This window comes from Pyxicephalus adspersus, chromosome 4, assembly GCF_032062135.1.
Source record: "Pyxicephalus adspersus chromosome 4, UCB_Pads_2.0, whole genome shotgun sequence".
Taxonomy (NCBI): Eukaryota; Metazoa; Chordata; class Amphibia; order Anura; family Pyxicephalidae; genus Pyxicephalus; species Pyxicephalus adspersus.
The window spans coordinates 102688924-102707671 of NC_092861.1; the positions used below are offsets into that span (position 1 = coordinate 102688924).

Consider the following 18748-nt stretch of genomic DNA (forward strand, 5'->3'; position numbering starts at 1 on the left):
AAGGAATATTAGGCCGTTTAAAATAATTTTGAAACCGGATACCCAGGGCTTGTGCTACATCCTATTGTTCCGGAGCTGCTCCATATGTTCTCAAGGATAAATACTACAGAACAAGATACTCCATTCATGTCAAGGATGGCTGATGTGCACAGGCTGATCTAAATGTCTCATCTACAGGTGGCCTAGTACAGCAGTTTAACAAAACTTAATTACATTAAAGGTAATGCTCAGAAGGGGGGTGCAAAAGGACAGGAGAACCCGTTATGGTTTGCTTTTAATGTTGGTATACTGAAACAGGCTTCAGGGATGATTTCCAGACATTTTATGGAATTTGGGGAACGTGAGGCTAGCACTCAAGAACAGTGTTATAACATATTCCCAGATCCTGGAAAGGATTTCAGGGATGTTGCTGCTGCTCAAGGAACACTTGAGCATCAAAAAGCACAACTCAGGGTGTAAAATCACTTTGCTATTTTAGGACACTTTCAGGTGGGAGTCAGTATTGTGCTCATTACGATGGTGAAAATTGAAACCTTTAAGAGATACTGAACCAGAGTCTGCTGTGGTAAATGCATGGTAGTACTTACAGCATCTAGTTAAACTCTACATTGTCAAAAGTCCAGACTTCAGGTTTGGAAGTTCCTCCAGAGGATAAGGGACCCTTTCTTTAGACTTACCTTGCCTAATGTCACTGAACATTACACTGTTGCAGAGTCTTGGTTCAAAGAATGTTTTAAACCCGAACAGGGGAGGCAAGGTACCTTGGGTATATTGTAGGAAGTAGGCTTGTAAAACCTCAGCTTAGCAAAAAAGAGTGGCTATTCCGATTTTGCCACAGGTTCTTTTAAAAAACAGGTACAAGCATTCCTTGGTATAATGGGGTATTATGGAAGATTTTTACCCCACTTTTCCTTCCTTGCCCCACTTGACTAACCTGACTAGAAGGTCGGAAACCAGTCACAATAGAATGCAGTCTACAAGCGAATGCCTTTTCTACGCATTCCCTCTTCTAAACTTTTCAAAATAATTTGTCATTGTGATTCAAAAGGATGCCTCTGATGTAGGGCTGGAAGCAGTTCTGTCTAAGGTCATCCAGGGACAGGAGCATCATGTGGAAGTATCTAGCCAAGTGGGCCTTAGACTAGTTGTGCTATTACCTGATCAGTAGAAAATCAAAACCATTGTCCAAATATGCTCCTCTCACATGGATGAAGCAGAACAAAGGGTCAAATGTTAGGGTGACCTGATGATGGGAGGATGCATCAGAACATTTATTCTTTTTTCCCGGGTTCACGGGTAAGTCTACTCTAGTGCTTCTCCTGGGGATTAAGGAGAGGATTTAAAAAGACTTCAGAGGTGGGTCCTGGATGGCAGGTACATTTTCCCCTGCTCTAGGTTGTGGTCCCTTAAAAATAAAAAAAGGAAAGAAGGGTATGTACTGCAGAACTACACTAAAATAGGTATACTGATTATGCAAGTGCAGTTAGTTTTCTTCTATTATGTCAGATTTTCTCTCTACCCATTATATTAATGCAATTACTGTAGTGTGGATTTGCATAGGCTATTCATTTACATGCAAGACAGTGTGGTCAGAGGTTGTGCACTGCTCTACGTAGTGAGTAAGCAAAATTTTTTTTTCCACCTAAACATGTATTTCCTTTCTTTTAGATCATGTCTGACTCTGCTGTTTCTCATCGTTAAGTGCCTAAACAAGCCCGATTCATTTTGTTATATCTGTGGCAGTTTCACCATGTCCAGTCAAAGGGCCAACATCAGCACATTTGTAGAGCATAAGGTGTGCAAACAGTGTGTTCAGGGTTTACGCATGTGGACAAAGGGAACACGTGATAAGATGCCATTTAGTATACCTATGGTATGGCGAGAGTCAGAAGATCATTTTAGTGACTTGTTACTTTTGTATAGTGAAAACTTCAGGATATAAAAAGAAATATAAATGTAACAGAGTATCCTAGTCTACCATTGGCTATACGCCCAGTGGCTTATTCAGTTGAAATCCCAGTTTTCGTTAAACTACCCTCTCTTGAGGAACATGATTATGGTGATGAACTAGATGAAAACAATGATGAAGAGTATGAAATAGAAGAGGACTCTGTTCGTAAGGGATTAGATCAGCATGAGTTGAGCGATTTGGCACGTGATTTGGAATTATCAAAGAAGGCTTCAGAACTCCTAGCATCAAGACTATGCGAGAAAAACTTACTTGAAAAAGGAACAAAGATATCGTACTTTCGAACCGGAGAAATTGCATTTCTGCAGTTCTTTAGAACTGAAAGTGGCTTTGTGTATTGCTATAACATACCTGGTTTAATGGAGGAATTGGGAATTCCAATCTATAACTCAACTGAATGGTGACTATTCATTGATAGCTCAAAGTGGAGCTTAAAAAGGTGTCCTCCCTCACAATGGCAACGTTATTGGGTCAGTCCCAATTGGCCATTCAGTTGATTGAGTTGTTGCAATATCACCAACATAATTGGGTCATCTGTGTTGACCCTAAATTGGTATGCTTCCCTTGTGGTCAGCAACAAGGATACACCAAGTATCCCTGTTATCTGTGCATGTGAGATAGCGGAGCTCGTGAGAGGCATTGGGTGGAAAGGAATTGGCCTCCAAGATCTGCCCTAAAACCAGGTGATACAAGCATTCTACATGAGCCACTTGTTGGCAGAAAGATTATTATATTCCTGCCTCTGCACATTAAACTGGGTCTGATGAAGCAGTTCGTTAAAGCTTTGCCAACTGAAGGAGACCGTTTCAAGTACCTTATTTTGGCATTTCCTAGCCTGTCATTTGAAAAATAAAGGCCGGTGTGTTTGATGGTCCACAAATTCGGCAGCTCAAAGATGAACATTTCATCAGGACAATGTCAGAAGTCGAAAAGAATGCTTGGTTATCATTCAAAGCCATTGTCAAGGTCTTTCTTAGAAACACACAAGCAAATATTTACACAGAAATTGTCCAGAAACTCTTGGAGAGCTTCAAAATGATTGGTTGCAATATAAGAATCAAGGTGCATTTCTGCATAGCCATCTTTCTAATTTCTTGGAAAACCTTGGTGCAGTGAGTAATGAGCAAGGTGAACAATTCCACCAAGATTTGAAGGTCATGGAAGGACGGTATCAGGGTAGATGGGATGTACATATGATGGCTGATTATTATTGGAGCATCCGGTAGGATTATCCTAACACTGAACACTCCAGGAAAAGCTATAAGTGTAAATTTTTACCTTAACCTCTTACCCGATTAATTTTCTAATGTTTTACTGTAAAAAATGTCAAGAGTAACAATAAATCCTTTGTATGAACAAAAGAAATTTAAAAAAACATTAGATTCAATTTATTATTTTATTGTATGTAAAATTTGTATGTTTTTTGACAAAAATGAAGGGTACCCAGTATCGTGAAAATTGGATGTGATAGCAAAAAACTGTGGTCTTTTCTGGATTCACCACAAAAAAATTGGTAAAAAAAAAAGTGTAAGCTCTAACTCAACAAATGCGTTTCCCAGTGTTATAAGTGTCCTGCATACTTCAGTGATGGCTTCTGATTCCCCTAACTTCACAACATGTTCAGTAATGTTTAATAATTTAACATCTGTAGCTTTCAATAAAGTAATACTTGATAATCCTGCTATAGGAGCCTTTTGGCCCTTTATTGTCATCCTGTCATATGCACTCTAAACAAAGACCACACAGCCCTTGACAGTGAACACTAAACGGGCATGATGAAACTGTTGTCAACCGCGGAAACCCACCCAACAATCGATGATCATTATTACCAAATGTAAACTCTGGGCAGTAGACAAACTCGGGATGGGGGGGGATTGTACCCTGTAAAAGGGAATGGAGGGCATAGTAGTGCCATAATTGAAAGTGTGGCTGCAGATTTCAAGCATTTTTTTTTTGGGATGAATGCCAAGAGTGTCCTGGAAGGAATGGGTGGGCCAGGAACTTCTCCCTTTTTCCAGGCGAGAAAATCAGGATGACTCTGGCCATTTATAAAAGATATATACCTTTGAGACTGGGGGGGGGATTGCAGTCTGAAGCCAGGTGGCTAATGTGGACAGGCTGTGTGTAGCCAGTATGCTGGGAGAGCCTAAGAGTTATCCCAAAGCTGAAGTTTGTGGGACCAATATAAGGAGAGCCAATAGGCACAATTTGTGTTTTTGTCATACTGTAATGACTGATGCCCTATGCCTAAGGAAAAATCCTGAAGATTCCTTTAAGTTCATGTTTATTTTGTGAGTAAAAATGGGAAGAGCACCCTTAAACTAGAAAGAAAGTCACATCTCAACAGCAAGTGCTTTTGGTGCTAATCACAGGCTTTTGGTTTTAAAGCACACAAGTGTTTTTTTACACTGAGCAACCAATAAGCCTCAAACTACTACCAACCATAACTGCACGTGACGCAAATATTCTTACAAGTCATGATGGGTCAAAGTTTCTTTTTAATGCACTGCTGCACATACATCATTTATGAGAGCATGGCAATGCATAAACTGATTTTATTGTAATTATAAACTGATTTATTTATTATTACAATGTTTGAAAATCAACGCATGAGTTAGCCAAAGACAGAAAAGGGTTAAAATACACACTTACCTGGTTAAGGCAGCAACATTTCCTAGTGTAGAGAATACAGCAAAAAGTTTTATTCCAGCAGATCCAGGAATCCATAGCAATGCACTACCCTATTAAAAAGACAGAAAAAATATGAAATATGCAATTTTATTCTAGCACCAAACAGGTTTTGTTTCAGTATAAATACCCTAATATACAAAAAAAAACAAACAAAAAAAAAAATCAAACCCAAAGTTACAGTAGGTTAGGTTGAAAAAAAAAGTACATAAGTCAATCAAGTTCAACCACTAGGGAGATAAACCTATCCCAGATATAAAACACTATAAAACATAGTTGGTCCAGAGGAAGGCAAAAAAAACCCCTGATACAACTTGCTTCAACACGGGAAAAAAATCCTTCCTGATTCCATGAGGCAATTGGATGTTCCCTGGATCAACAGTCACTGTTATTTTTACTTTAAAGCCTTAATACCCAGTTATATTCTGTGCTTCTAGAAAAACATCCAGCTTTTTCTTAAAGCAATCTATAGTAGTTGCTGAAACTACTTCCTGAGGGAGCAGATTCCACATTTTCACAGACCTTACAGTGAATAATCCCTTCCTTATCCGGAGCTTAAACTTCTTTTCCTCCAGGTGCAAACAGTGTCCTCTTTTTCTTTGTAATGATCTCAAAGTGAATAATGAGGAAGAGTTCTTTATATGGACCGTTTACATTTTTATACAGGGTGATCATATCCCCCCTTAAACGTCTCTTCTCAAGGGAGAATAGATTCAGTTTAGCTAATCTCTCCTCATAGCTGAGCTCCTCCATTTCTTTTATTAATTTAGTTGCCCTTCTCTGCACTCTCTCTAATTCAACAATGTCTTTTTGTGAACTGGTGCTCATAACTGCATATTCCAGATGTGGCTCGACCAATGCTTTGTACAGGGGCAGGGTAATGTCTCCATCTCTGCAGTCTATTCCTCTTTTAAGAAAGTACTTTACTAGCTTTAGATATTGCAGCTTGGCATTGCATGCTGTTATTAAGTCTATGATCTACCAGAACCCCAGGATCCCTTTTCATTTTTGACTCGCCCAAATTTATTGCCCCAAGACAGTATGAAGCATGCATGTTGTTAACTCCCAAGTGCATAATTTTACATTTATCTATATTAAAGTGTCATTTGCCACTTGGCTGCCCAATCAAACAGTACATCCAGGTCTACTTGTAGATTATAGACATCCTGTATGGACCTAAATCCATTACATAGTTTGGTGTCATCTGCAAACACAGAAATTGTACTTTTAATCCCAAACTCTATATCATTTATAAAGATGTTAAACAGTAAAGGTCCCAACACTGAGCCCTGGGGTACACCACTAATAACCTTAGACCATTAGGAGTATGAATCATTAATTACAACTCTCTTGATGCAATCTTTCAGCCAATTCTCTATCCATTGACAGATCGACTTTTCTAAACCTATCGACCCTAACTTGCATATTAACCGTCTGTGGGGTACAGTGTCAAATGCTTTAGCAAAGTCCAAATACACTATATCAACTGCTACTCCACTGTCTACCTGTTTACCTACTTCCTCATAAAAAGAGTAAATTTGTTTGACAACTTCTCTCTTTCTTGAAGCCATGCTGACTATCACTTATATTATTATTTTCTAGCAGAAACTCCTCTATGTGGTTCTTGATCAAACTCTCGAAGACCTTTCCAACTATGGACGTTAAACTAATGGGTCTGTAGTTACCCGGTAATGACTTTGCTCCCTTTTTGAAGATGGGAACCACATTGGCCTTATGCCAATCTATCAGTACCTTGCCAGTGACTAAAGAGTCTCTAAAAATTAGAAATAAAGGCTTTGAAATAACCGAGCTCAGCTCTCTGGGGACACATGGATGTAATCCGTCTGTGTTTAGTAAATCTGCCTTGTCTTTATCCCCAGTTATCAACCAGGCGACATCCTTTAAGGGGCCTACATGCTCAGATCTGATCTTTTTGCTATTAATACATTTTAAAAATTTTGGGGGTTTAGCCTACTTTTCTTTGCAAGCTGTCTTTCATTTCCATCCCCTTTTTACATCTTTTGTTATATTCTTTATATATTTCAAATGATAAAGGTGATCCTTCATTTTTAGTTTTGTAATGCCCTTTCTTGTTCCTTGGCTTTTTTAACATCAGCTGTGAGCCACATAAGTTTAAGAGGCGAAAATTAAAACCTATTACCCATTGGAATATATTTTTCAGTTTTTTTCTGTAGAACAGACTTGAATCATTCCCATTTCAGTTCAGTGTTCTTTGAGGACAATATTGTCTTCCAGTCCAAGTCACAGAGAGCCACCCTTAATAATAGAAAATTTGCCCTCTTAAAATTAAATGTTTTTATCTTTCCTGTTTTTGCTTCCTGTTTACAGCTTACATTAAATGAAATCATATTATGGTCACTGCTAACCAGATTCTCTTTTATTTGCACATGTGTTATAAGCTCTGCATTGTTAGAAAGAACTAGGTCCAGCAGAGTATCATTCTTAGTTGAGGCTTCTATAAACTGTACCATAATATTATCTTGTATTAAATTCACAACTTTCTTCCCTTTTGCTGTTCCTGTAGTGCCATTACTCCAGTCAATATCAGGGTAGTTGAAATCTCCCATTATTCAAACACTTCCACTTTTTGCTGCTTCTTCTATCTGTGCTAGTTGTTGATTTTCTATTTCTTCCTTAGCACTGGGGGGGCCTATAGCAGACTCCAACAATTAATTGTGTGTTATTCAACCCCACCCATAATGCCTCAACCTCATCACTTGTTCCCTCCGCAATTTCTTCTTTCACATTCACTTTTAGTTCACTTCTCACATGCAGACAGACACCACCACCCTTTCGTTTGACTCTGTCTTTACGAAAGAGTATACCTAGGAATACTCACAGCCCAGCCATGCTAAGAACAAAGCCAGGATTCAGCAATACCAACTAAGTCATAACTCTCCTCACTCATTAAGACTTCCAACTCCCCTATCTTGTTTGCTAGACTTCTAGCATTGGTGAACAGGGTCTTTAAACCATTGCTGCTTTTACCATCATTGTTTGCCAAATCCTTTTGTTTTTTAGTACAATTAGTACTGCACAATCCAACGTTTGTTTGTAACATGGAAAGCTCCTTACAATTATCCATAATCCTGCCCCCAACTATCCCCAATCCACCCTCCACTAGTGTCTGACCCCTGACTAACCTTTCTGCCACCTTAATCCTCCCCCATCGGGAGGTTTCTGTCTTTAGAGGGAGTGCCAGGCGCCGACATCTACTTTCTACCACGTTCTTCCTACAACAGATCGTACACTGTGCAGAAGCGATATCGGGTGACGTAGATTGGGAAAAAACTTGCTGATCTCACTACAATGTGTGAGATCGGCAATTTTTTCCCTATTGATGAAAGGGCATGCACAGAAGGAGCAGTCAAGAGCCTACCGGGATGCATGACTTAATTATCCTGGGAGGCTCTGTGCTCCCATTAATTCTTGATCGCCTAGGCCAGTGGTGCCCAACTTTTTTTCATCCGGGGGCCATTGTTGACATTGGGATAAAACTCGCGGCCGCAATGCAAATAAACATAAAAGATTTAAAACTAGAATAGTTTTAATTTAATACTAAATTGATTTGAAATGTTTCTAGTTACCGTAATATACATACACCAAATAAAAGTAATGACATATAAAGAATCTCTGCAATCTCCCTGTTCCTGAGAACTTAGGGTTCACAGAAGGTTAAGTGGCCAGCTACAGTATGTGTGACAGGGTAACACAGTATGATGGGTATAGTTTTTCTGTTATGTAATAGTGCTGCAGCAATAAAATTTTAGGTGGAGTTGGCCACAAGAATCCCCCACTTATCATACATTTTAATATACCTACAGCTCCACTTTCAGGCGAAATTGGGATTCAAAGAAGATAACCAGACATTTATATGTGACAGGGCACCATGGTGCGATACAATTTTAGTAGGAGGTATCCACAAGAGTCCCTCACTTATCCTACATTTCCTTTCCTCTACTAATAAAGAGATATTGGGGTTCACAGAAGGTAAGTGGCCAGCTATTTGTGAAAGGGTAGCATGGTATGACAGTTATAGTTTTTCGTATCTTGTGATGGCGCGGTAGTGATGACATTTTAGGGAGAGTTAGCCACAAGAGTCCTAGACTTGCAGTTACATCTCCCCTTTCTTACAGAATATTTGGGATTCATAGAGTGTAAGGAATAGCTCAGAGAGAAACAACAAGCAGAGAGAGAATGAGGAGATCCGCAGGTCAAATGCTGCCCGTGGGCCATGGGTTGGGCACCCCAGGCAGAGGCGATCAAGAATTAAGGAGGCGGTGCTGAACTTGGGGGGGGGGGGGGAAACACTGACTAACAAAATGTTTACTTTTTAATAAAAGGGTTGTCTACCCTTTTATGTAAAGTAAAAATTCTGAGTTTAGGCACGCTTTAAGCTTGTCATATGCAAAACATCTTTGGCTACCCAGATGTTGAATTTACTACCAGGGCCACTGCAACATTTTTCTGAAATGTATTCAAAACATGCAGCTCCAGCAGACACTCTGTAGTTTTTCACTTTGTTACTACTTCACCAGCTACTGAAAAAAGTTATGTATGAAAAGGAGGTTAAGGAAAAACGGAAGGGTTACCAGCATCGATAACACATTCCCAGAAGATAGGAGGGTTATAAGATGCAGTGGGAAAATGTGGTTGGAAAATTTGACCTTTTCCGTATTAAAACCTTTATGGGCATTAACAACTCTTTTTATTAGGATAGTCCAATACCTCCTTTTGTCAAGCCATGATACACATTCACAAATGTGTTGCATGTGTGACCAGGCTTTTCTTGGATCCCTGATCCTTAAATAATACTCTCTCACTCACACTTGACTGTCATCTCATTAAAGAGAAACACCAAACTTTGATTTCATCTTCAAGTTATAATATAATCTTAAGGATTGACTTTTGTCACATGCTGATAAATTTTGTCATGAATTTATTGAAAAAAAAATTAAGATTTTTTTTGTTTTATTTGTTCGGTTAGGGTTTCTTCATCTACTTTTAGGACTGGTTTGAAAATCAGATGATGTTTTAGGTCAACTTTTTGCACCACTGTATTTTTGGTATGAAATCATAAAAAATTTATACAACCTCTCCCGTTCTCAAGCCCATAGAAATCAGGGCCACAATATCCAGGAAGCACAGACTACTTCACTGCTTAATTAAAAATTTTACACTCATGAATCCAGAAGTACGCAGGACAGAATGATTCTGGGTTCATACAGCCTAGAAAAGATAGGTGAATCTAAGTTAAAAAATCTCTTCCCACATCCCATGCTAATTTCCTTCCTAGCAGGTACACATATGGAGAAAGGTAAGCTTGGAAACCATAAAGCAAGGGTGTCAAACTCTGGCTTGCGGGTCAAATCTGGCCAGGCCCTCAAGGTCCTTATTCTGGCCCTCCAAAGAATTCCGAAAATGAGCTACATCTGGCCTGCCCATGTTACTACCTCACATCATCATTTTTAATACATGCAATACATAGACATTATTCTGTACACCCATCATGTGACACAAAGCCTAGGCAATGATCACATGGTGCCTCACTACCAGGGGCATTGTGTTTGTTTCAATCTATTAGAGACTGCATAGTGTAATACTTAGTGTCAGACAAACTTGTGATGTGAGAGGATGAACACCACACAGCCTGCATAGATAGATATAAATCAGTCTTTTCAACCCTTAAGTGTGTGTAGGGGGGTTTGTTTTTGTCAGTTATGGGTGAAGTAGTAAACTTCCTCATTTTTTTTCAATAAATTTCAAGTTTGGCCCTCCGACTTGGTCTAAGTTTTTAATTTCGGTCCTCTGTGTATTTTGAGCTTGACTCCCCTGCCATAAATGGAAATGGGCTGTTCGGTGATTTTGGTGGCTTCCAAAAGAAATAGGGTTGACAGAACACAGTATAAATGTGTATGTCGGTGGGTACGTGCACGGTAGTTTGGCAGCTTATTTATACTGTAGGTATTATTATAGTACCCTATATCAGTATTACGTTTGGTTAAGGTCTCGGCAAAAAAAAAAAAAAAAAAAAAAAAAAAAAAAAAAAAACTGTCATATCAAAATATAGGACATCATTGTAAGTTATTTAACAAAAACATGCTCAATTTTAATAAACTAAAAACCAATTGACAAAAAACACTGAACAATAAAACCATCAAATAAAACTAACTTTGTAGAATTTCAAAATACACAAACAATTGTCCATAGTGATTGCAACATGATAATTGTAAACAGTAATGTTCCAAATAGATGAAAATCAATTAGTTGTTACAACGCATTTCATGAATTTGCGTCCACTTTCTCTGACAAATGGATTCATATAACTATAAGGATGAGTGTACATAAGTAAAAAATTATGAATTAGCTTTTAATTTAGTAATATAGATAATATATAGGTATAGGCCCAGGTCCCACCAGATGCCAGTGCCCCAATCTAACACTGCGCTTTATCTTTAGGTCAGCCTCGGGAAGCTAGTTGTGCCTTCCCAGCACACAGTTGCCTCCAGGACATCTTGCACAAGGGATGGCATCTGGTGAATGCCTGACAGAGGTCCAGAAGCCCACAGATAATGCAGTACCCAGATTCCAGCAGAGACAAGTCCAGAATATAGAGCCAGAGGCCAGTCACAGGTCATCAGTCAATTAGAAAAAGTATTTAAGGGCAAAGACAGACAGAGTTTAAGGTCACAGGCAAAAGGTCAGTCCAGGCAGCATACCCTCACAGTGTTAGAAACAGGCAATTCAAAAACAGTAAATTTTACGAAATCGAATTCTACCAGCAAGTCAACTTAGCTTAACACTACAACAGAACTGATGCCTGTGAGCAAGTGGCTGGTGGACCCCCCCACCTGTGGTTTATTAAGGTTATTACTTTAAACCGTTTTCTAAAGGTCCAGATCCCTGCTTTGAATTTTGAACTTGAGACCAGGGCTTATCAGGAATGGGTAGTGGCTAAAGGGTTCTAGCTGGAACTATGGAAGAAGTTTTACAACAAGCACATATTGTGCAAACTTTTACATAGGCTCTAGTATCCTTGGGAATAGAGGGCCACCAAACATGGCATGCCAGTACTGTCAAAGTCTTCTTTTTCCCCTAGGCATCTGCCTGGAGGAGGGTCTCACTGGTGGGCTGGTAAGGGATGAAATAGTAAACTGTGTGATTGGGGTACTGTTTAATGATCAGCTCTCACCGGACATGAGGCGAATTGATTCAGGAACAAAATCAAAAAAAGATCTTGTTTCAGAGGTAAGTGTTGTCTTCTCGTATGGAGTATTTTCAATGTGGTAATTTCAATGTGGTATGTGGGTGAGCTGCGGGGCAGCTGTGTAAAAGGGGCTTAAATCTGCTTTACAATCCTCACTGGCAAAACAGGGAGGCATTAAGTTTGCCAAGCCTTTCTCAACACATGCATTCCTCTATTTGACAATCTGCTCAGATTCCCAATAGATTACTGGGTTTTGCTTACGCAGCCATAGCAGTCCCAAAATTACAGAGGATAAAGGAATGTTCAACAGAAAAAATTTTGAGTTGGCAGCACCCACCTGAATTAAATCCTCAAGAGTTGTGGATGTTGGTTTTCCCTGCTGCAAAGGAGAATCATCTATAGCAAATAAAAGGTAGGATGACAGCTGGAATTCCAAGAGCGGACCAGAGGAATATCTATAAAATTACTAGCAACACCACTATCAAGGAATTAAAATTAACCAGTATTTATATAGTGCAGCACTTTACAAAGTCCATTTTCATATCATTAACTGTTCCTCCAGGGGGATCACAATCTAATGTCATATGACGGTCATTTTTTTGAGGGGAATCCGATTAACCCAACTGCATGTTTTTTTGTGATGTGGGAGGAAACGGGAGTACTCTGTGGAAGCCCAGGCAGACACAGGTAGAACATACAAACTCCTGCAGTCTTGGCTGGGATGCCTGACAATGCTCAACCGAACAATCTTAGGCAATATCAAACAGGTAATAAGGTACAATCAGATTTCAGGAAAAATACCTGGTTGCCTAGGTGTTCACAGGCCCACCTAGGCACTGAAGTTTCCCCATCTTCTTCTGAGGATAGGATCACCCAGAGTGACCAAATTCTGTGCAATATAAACAGAGCCCCTTGGACCTTCACCTCAAACTCTGTGGTTGACTGCATTGGCTCCTTGGCCATAGAGGGAGGAGGACTGGAGGGTGTAGCAGATGGAGAATGTCTTTCCCATGTGGCATTCACAAACCCCTGCAGTCAATCCTGATAGCCAATTAGAAAATCTCATCCAAAGAATCTGGCAATGGGTGATTTACAAGAATGACATTAAAGCCATTGGACAAACCCAGAATAAATTCACTGCAGAATGCCTGATTGTTCCACTGTAAACTGACGGCCTAGCTGTGAAACTCCTCATACTCCTCCACTGGCTTGTGACCCTGCATAGGACCAAAAAAAATTTCACATCGGCAGTTGATGCCAGGTCTGGGTCTTGATATAGAATTCCCATAGCCTTGAAAAGAGTGTCCACCAAGGAGGGTGGGGTCCCACTCAGGCAGGTTGAATGCCTATGTCTGAGATATTCCTGGGACAAGGGTGATTACTACGTCAACTCTTACAGACTCAGTGCCAGATGAGAGTAGCCGCAGCTCAAAATATAAATTGCATGCATTCATAAAATTGTCAAACTTTTGTTGTTCACCTGAAAACCACCACAGCAGGAACAGGATTTTGTCTTTGAATCTCCAGAGCAGCTTTACACTGTGTTAGTTAATTTAGCATCTGTCAGGAGCTGGACTTGTTCATAGAAATCCTCCATGGCGGTGAGTAGTTTTGTTGGCCTGCTGTAATGTAAGGCCCAGGTCCCATACCAGTGCATGCCAGACACCAGTTCCCCAATCTAACAACGCACTCTTTGCTTATAGCAAGCCCCATCTCCGCCTCAGGAGGCTAGTTGTGCCATTTCAGCACAATCCCCCCAGGACCACAAGACTTTTCTAGAGCTCCCGACTCTCTGAAATGGTCTTCCTCATCCTATTCAGCTTGCTCCTACTTTTTCATTTAAAAGAGTACTCAAAACCGTTTTTTTTTCAGAAGGTCCTCTCCTGCTCACACTGTCTGTATCGGTCTATCATTTGCAACCATTATTTAATGTACAGATCTGCATAATATTTTGGCGCTATATAAATTTTGTTTAATAGTAATAATAATGATTCACAGGTAGTAAGTCCTTCAGACAAGGTATTTAAGGGCAAACACAAAAGCAGAGTCAGGGGTCACAGGCAAAAGGTGAATCCAGACATCATACACTGGCAGGATCAGAAACTGTAAATCTTAAGAAATCACACTCCAGCAAGCCAACCCATCCTAACGCTACAACAGGCACTTGTGACTGAGCAGAAAAGCTATAGAGCAAAAGCAACCAATAGCAGCACAGTTTCAGCACCAAACAGAGTATGTGTTGGGGATGCCAAAGAAAGTAAATCTCAGGCTAAAGAGAAGCCGAAGATGCTATTATAACTTTGTTCTCCTTGCTGCAGGTGACGCTTGTCGGGAGAAATACTGTGGTGGCACACAGCACGGCATTGCCGGCCGGATAAGCATCTTCTAACAATCATAAGCTGCGCAGTAAACTGCTTTACTTATAACTCACATACAGTGTAACATGCAATTGTTGATCTACAAAAAGGTGATGTGAACTACAAAGGGAAGAATCATCAACAGCTATATTCAAAACTGCAACCTTAAACACACAAACATATATACATACATACACACACACACACACACACACACACACACACACATTATATATACAGTTAGGTCCATAAATATTTGGACAGAGAACTTTTTTCTAATACTAGTTCTGTACGTTACCATAATTAATTTTAAATGAAACAACTCTGATGCAGTTGAACTGCGGACTTTCAGCTTTAATTCAGTGGGTTGAACAAAAAGATTGCATAAAAATGTGAGGAACTAAAGCCTTTTTTTTTTTTTTTTTTTTTTTTTTTACACAATCGCTTCAATTCAGGGGCTCATAAGCAATTGGACAATTGACTCAAAGGCTATTTCATGGGCTGGTGTGGGCAATTCCCTTGTTATGTTGCTTCAATTAAGCAGATAAAAGACCTGGAGTTGATTTGAGGGGGGGGGGGGTGCCAACATGCAGTCAAAGGACCTCTCCATGCAGATGAAACGAGCCATCCTTAAGACGCAAAAACAGAAAAAACCCATCCGAGAACCTGCTACAATATTAGGAGTGGCAAAATCTACAGTTTGGTATATCATGAGAAAAAAACAAAGCACTGGTGAACTCAGCAACCCCAAATGACCTGGACACCCACAGAAGACAACAGTGGTGGATGATTGCAGAATCACTTCCATGCTGAAGAGAAACCCCTTCACAACAGCCAACCAGTTGAACAACACTCTCCAGGAAATAGGCGTATCGATATCCAAGTCTACCATAAAGAGAAGACTGCATGAAAGTAAATACAGAGGGTGCACTGCAAGGTGCAAGCCACTCATAAGCCTCAAGAATAGAAAAGCTAGATTGGACTTTGCTCAAAAACATTTAAAAAAGCCAGCACAGTTCTGGAAAAACATTCTTTGAACTGATGAAACAAAGATCAACCTTTACCAGAATGATGGCAAGAAAAAAGTATGGAGAAGGCGTGGAACAGCTCATGATACAAAGTTTACCACATCATCTGTAAAACATGGTGGAGGCAGTGTGATGGCTTGGACGTGAATGGCTGCCAGTGGCACTGGGACACTAGTGTTTATCGATGATGTGACACAGTGACATACTGTCTGCTCAAATCCAGCAAAATGCAGGCAAATTGATTGAGAGGCATTTCATAATACAGATGGACAATGACCCAAAACATACAGCCAAAGCAACCCAGGAGTTTATTAAAGCAAAGAAGTGAAATATTCTTGAACGGCCAAGTCAGTCACCTGATCTAAACCCATTTGAACACGCATTTCACTTGTTGAAGACTAAACTTCGGACAGAAAGTCCAATTACTTTTGAGCCCCTGAAATGAAGTGATTGCATAAAAATGTTAGGAACAAAAAGTTGTGGTAATGTACAGAACCAAAATTACAAAAAAAGTTGTCTGTCCAAACATTTATGGGCCTAACTGTATACACACACATTACATATTATCAGGCATATTATTAGGCAGCATGGTGTCAGTTACTGTATAAAATCCTGACCGACTTAATCACGAAAAAAAAACCAAAAAAAAAAAAAAACCACACACACACCAATGCAGCCTAGACATTCATTAACTTCTGGAGCAAGCTGTGCTTTGATATGCAAAAAAAAAGAAACAACTGTAGAGTTTGTCTTGGTCATTAAAGAGTTACAAGAGCTTGCAGAACAGCAAAAGATTTATTTTGCAAGTCATGCAAACCGCCCACCACCCCATATCAAGCCTCCATCCTGCAAACCAACCAACAGGGAATTTTGTTTTTGTATCTAAGAGTTTGTATCGAAGAGTCATCCCAATGTCGGTTGTCCAAGTATCCCCCATATACACCTATATTTTTGTTTATCTTCACCTCGGTTTTAGGGAAATTAGGGTTTAAGGTAGAGGAACTGCCAGAATGTGTGTAACAGGTAGGAGTTTTTATGTTGTAATGATGCCATGCTAATGACATTTTTACATCCATATCTTAAAATTCTTCAAAGAAATTTTGGTTACTAGTAGCTGTTTGGGTCCCTGTCATTTTGACTATCGGTTTAGGATATATGTAGATTTGAACATACCGTGTTTCCCCGATGATAAGGCAGGGCCATCAAATAAGACAGCCCCCCCCCATAACTGTGTACTGTAGTCTTCTTCATGGGTAAATAAGGCATCCCCCTGAAAATAAGCCCTAGAGCATATTTTGGCCTTCCAAAAAAAATAAGACAGTGTCTCATCATCGGGGAAACAGGTAGTAACTTTTTAGGCTGCAGAATGTGACATGCAGCCTTTACACACACAGCCATCACACTGCTGACGACATCTTTACACCCTCCTACTCCAGTTGCCAAATGTTTACAGACAAATCTTTTTTTTTTTTTTTACAAAATTTTCGGTTTACCTAAATATAGTCTTAGGAGGCCACATTTGAAAGTAGGCATTAAAGTAGCATTTACCGCTTTCTTCATACCTGTTTTTTTACTGCTAATGTGAATAAGCCTAACTTGTTATAATGTTACACTACTACAAAGGATTACACAATGAAGAAAACATGGAACACTAGGAAGTGGGGTCACACAGCACTGGACAGTTGGGACATAATGGGAAATATTAAGTTGGCAGACAATATAAAGTTGGAACAAAGTATAGGGGGTAAGTAGAACACTGACACAATAATAGGGGTTACTGAATACCTATGGCATAAACAACTAAGAGCACCAATTTTTCTGTGTCTTGCTCCGCCTATTTTAAGGGTCTTGGAGCTGGCCAATGAAGAGTTGGGACGGTTCTTTGGCCACCCAGTCCATGTAAAAGTCTTCTCTGGGAATTGACAGCACACATGCTCTTAGCAGAATTTTTTTTTTTTTTTTTTTTTTTTTTATGAATTATTAAAGGTTCAAATCTCAGCCAGGACACTATCTGCATGGAGTTTGGAGGTTCTTCCTGTGTCTGCGTGGGTTTCCTCCCACATCCCAAAAACATGCATTTAAGTTCATTGGCTATCCCCCAAAATTGACCTTTGTAAAGAGATATGATTGAGGTAGGGACATTACATTGTGAGCCCCTTTGAAGCACAGCTAGTTTCATGGCTATGGCCTTTGTACAGCGCTGCAAAATATCCAGGTGCTATATAAATACTGTGCAATAAAATAATATTAATAGTGGCCCAGCCAGGCTGGGATTTTTTTGTATATGTTTTTATGCAGGAGCCTGAAGTTTTTTTTTCAGAAAATTGACTTTGTGCAGCCCCATTTTAAAACCATTATGAATGTAGTTTTAAAAATAACGAATAAGGAGTGGTATAAACCTAAAAAGACTACTATTTCATAGTTTGCAATAACTTATAATAATGGATGATGCCTTACTAAAAAGTCTTTGACCAGTAAAACTTCCCAATCAATCAACCGAGCCCTATTTTTTCTAGATTGGCAAAAAACACATAAACCTTACAGATCTGCCAGGCAACCAATTGCTGGAGAGTCTAACTTTACATGCAAGTAAGGTATACCTGCAATGTACAATGTGCTTACCATCCTTTTTTGATATTCAATATATATGTTCAAATCTTTGGAAAGACTTACTGTTACAGATCAATCAGCATTAGTTACAGTGACCATGGAGATGCTGTATACACAAGTTTCACAACATGTACAGTTCTTATGACACAAGCTCAGTGTACTAGAGAGTATAACAAATGTATTGTTACTTCATTTAAATTCAAAATTCTACACTGTAAGGTCTATGAAAATAGGTTTCAACAGGAAGTAGTTTCAGCAAGTAATATAGATCCCTATTTAATGTACAGCACTGCCTAATATGTTGGCGCTATATAAATCCTGTTTAAATAACATTATTATTAATAATAATAATAATAATAATAATAATAATAATAATAATAATAAAAGCAGCATTAGGAAAAAGCTGGATGCTTTTCTGGAAGCACATAAGCACAGAGACTGTTGATTTAGAGAACATCCGTTTGCCTCATGGAATCAGGAAAGAATTTTTTTTCTCCTGTTGGAGCAAGTTGAACCAGGGTTTTTTGCCTTCCTCTGGATTAACTACGTCTATAGGGTTTTAATCTGGGATATGTTTATATTTTCCTAATGGTTGAACTTGATGAACTTTGCATCTGCGACCTGGGCGGCTGGTTACTTTATTATCGCCATCTATGTACCCTCTGAGCATGAGTAGCAGTGGTGACACCTAAATAGGTTGGGACCTCCACTGTTAACATCAGCCTAGGTAAGGTCATAACATGCCTTCTGAGGAATGCTCAGACAGGAATATAGCCCACAGGCTATCACAGGGCCACCCCTTCTGACTCCACTGTCCTCCCAAACGGAATAAGGAAGGCCTCCATATCATCATGTCATTTTCTGCAGA

General features: G+C 39.5%; 1 protein-coding gene across 2 annotated transcripts in view; it reads right to left on the reverse strand.

Annotated features, from left to right (window-relative positions):
• SFT2D1 (SFT2 domain containing 1) overlaps positions 1 to 18748 on the reverse strand; it is a 144780-nt gene that overhangs the window by 75533 nt on the left and 50499 nt on the right. For both annotated transcript variants that reach the window (XM_072409200.1, XM_072409199.1), the window contains one exon: positions 4622 to 4710. In XM_072409200.1, coding sequence (XP_072265301.1) covers positions 4622 to 4710 — 89 coding nt within the window. The remainder of the gene's footprint in view (positions 1 to 4621; positions 4711 to 18748) is intronic.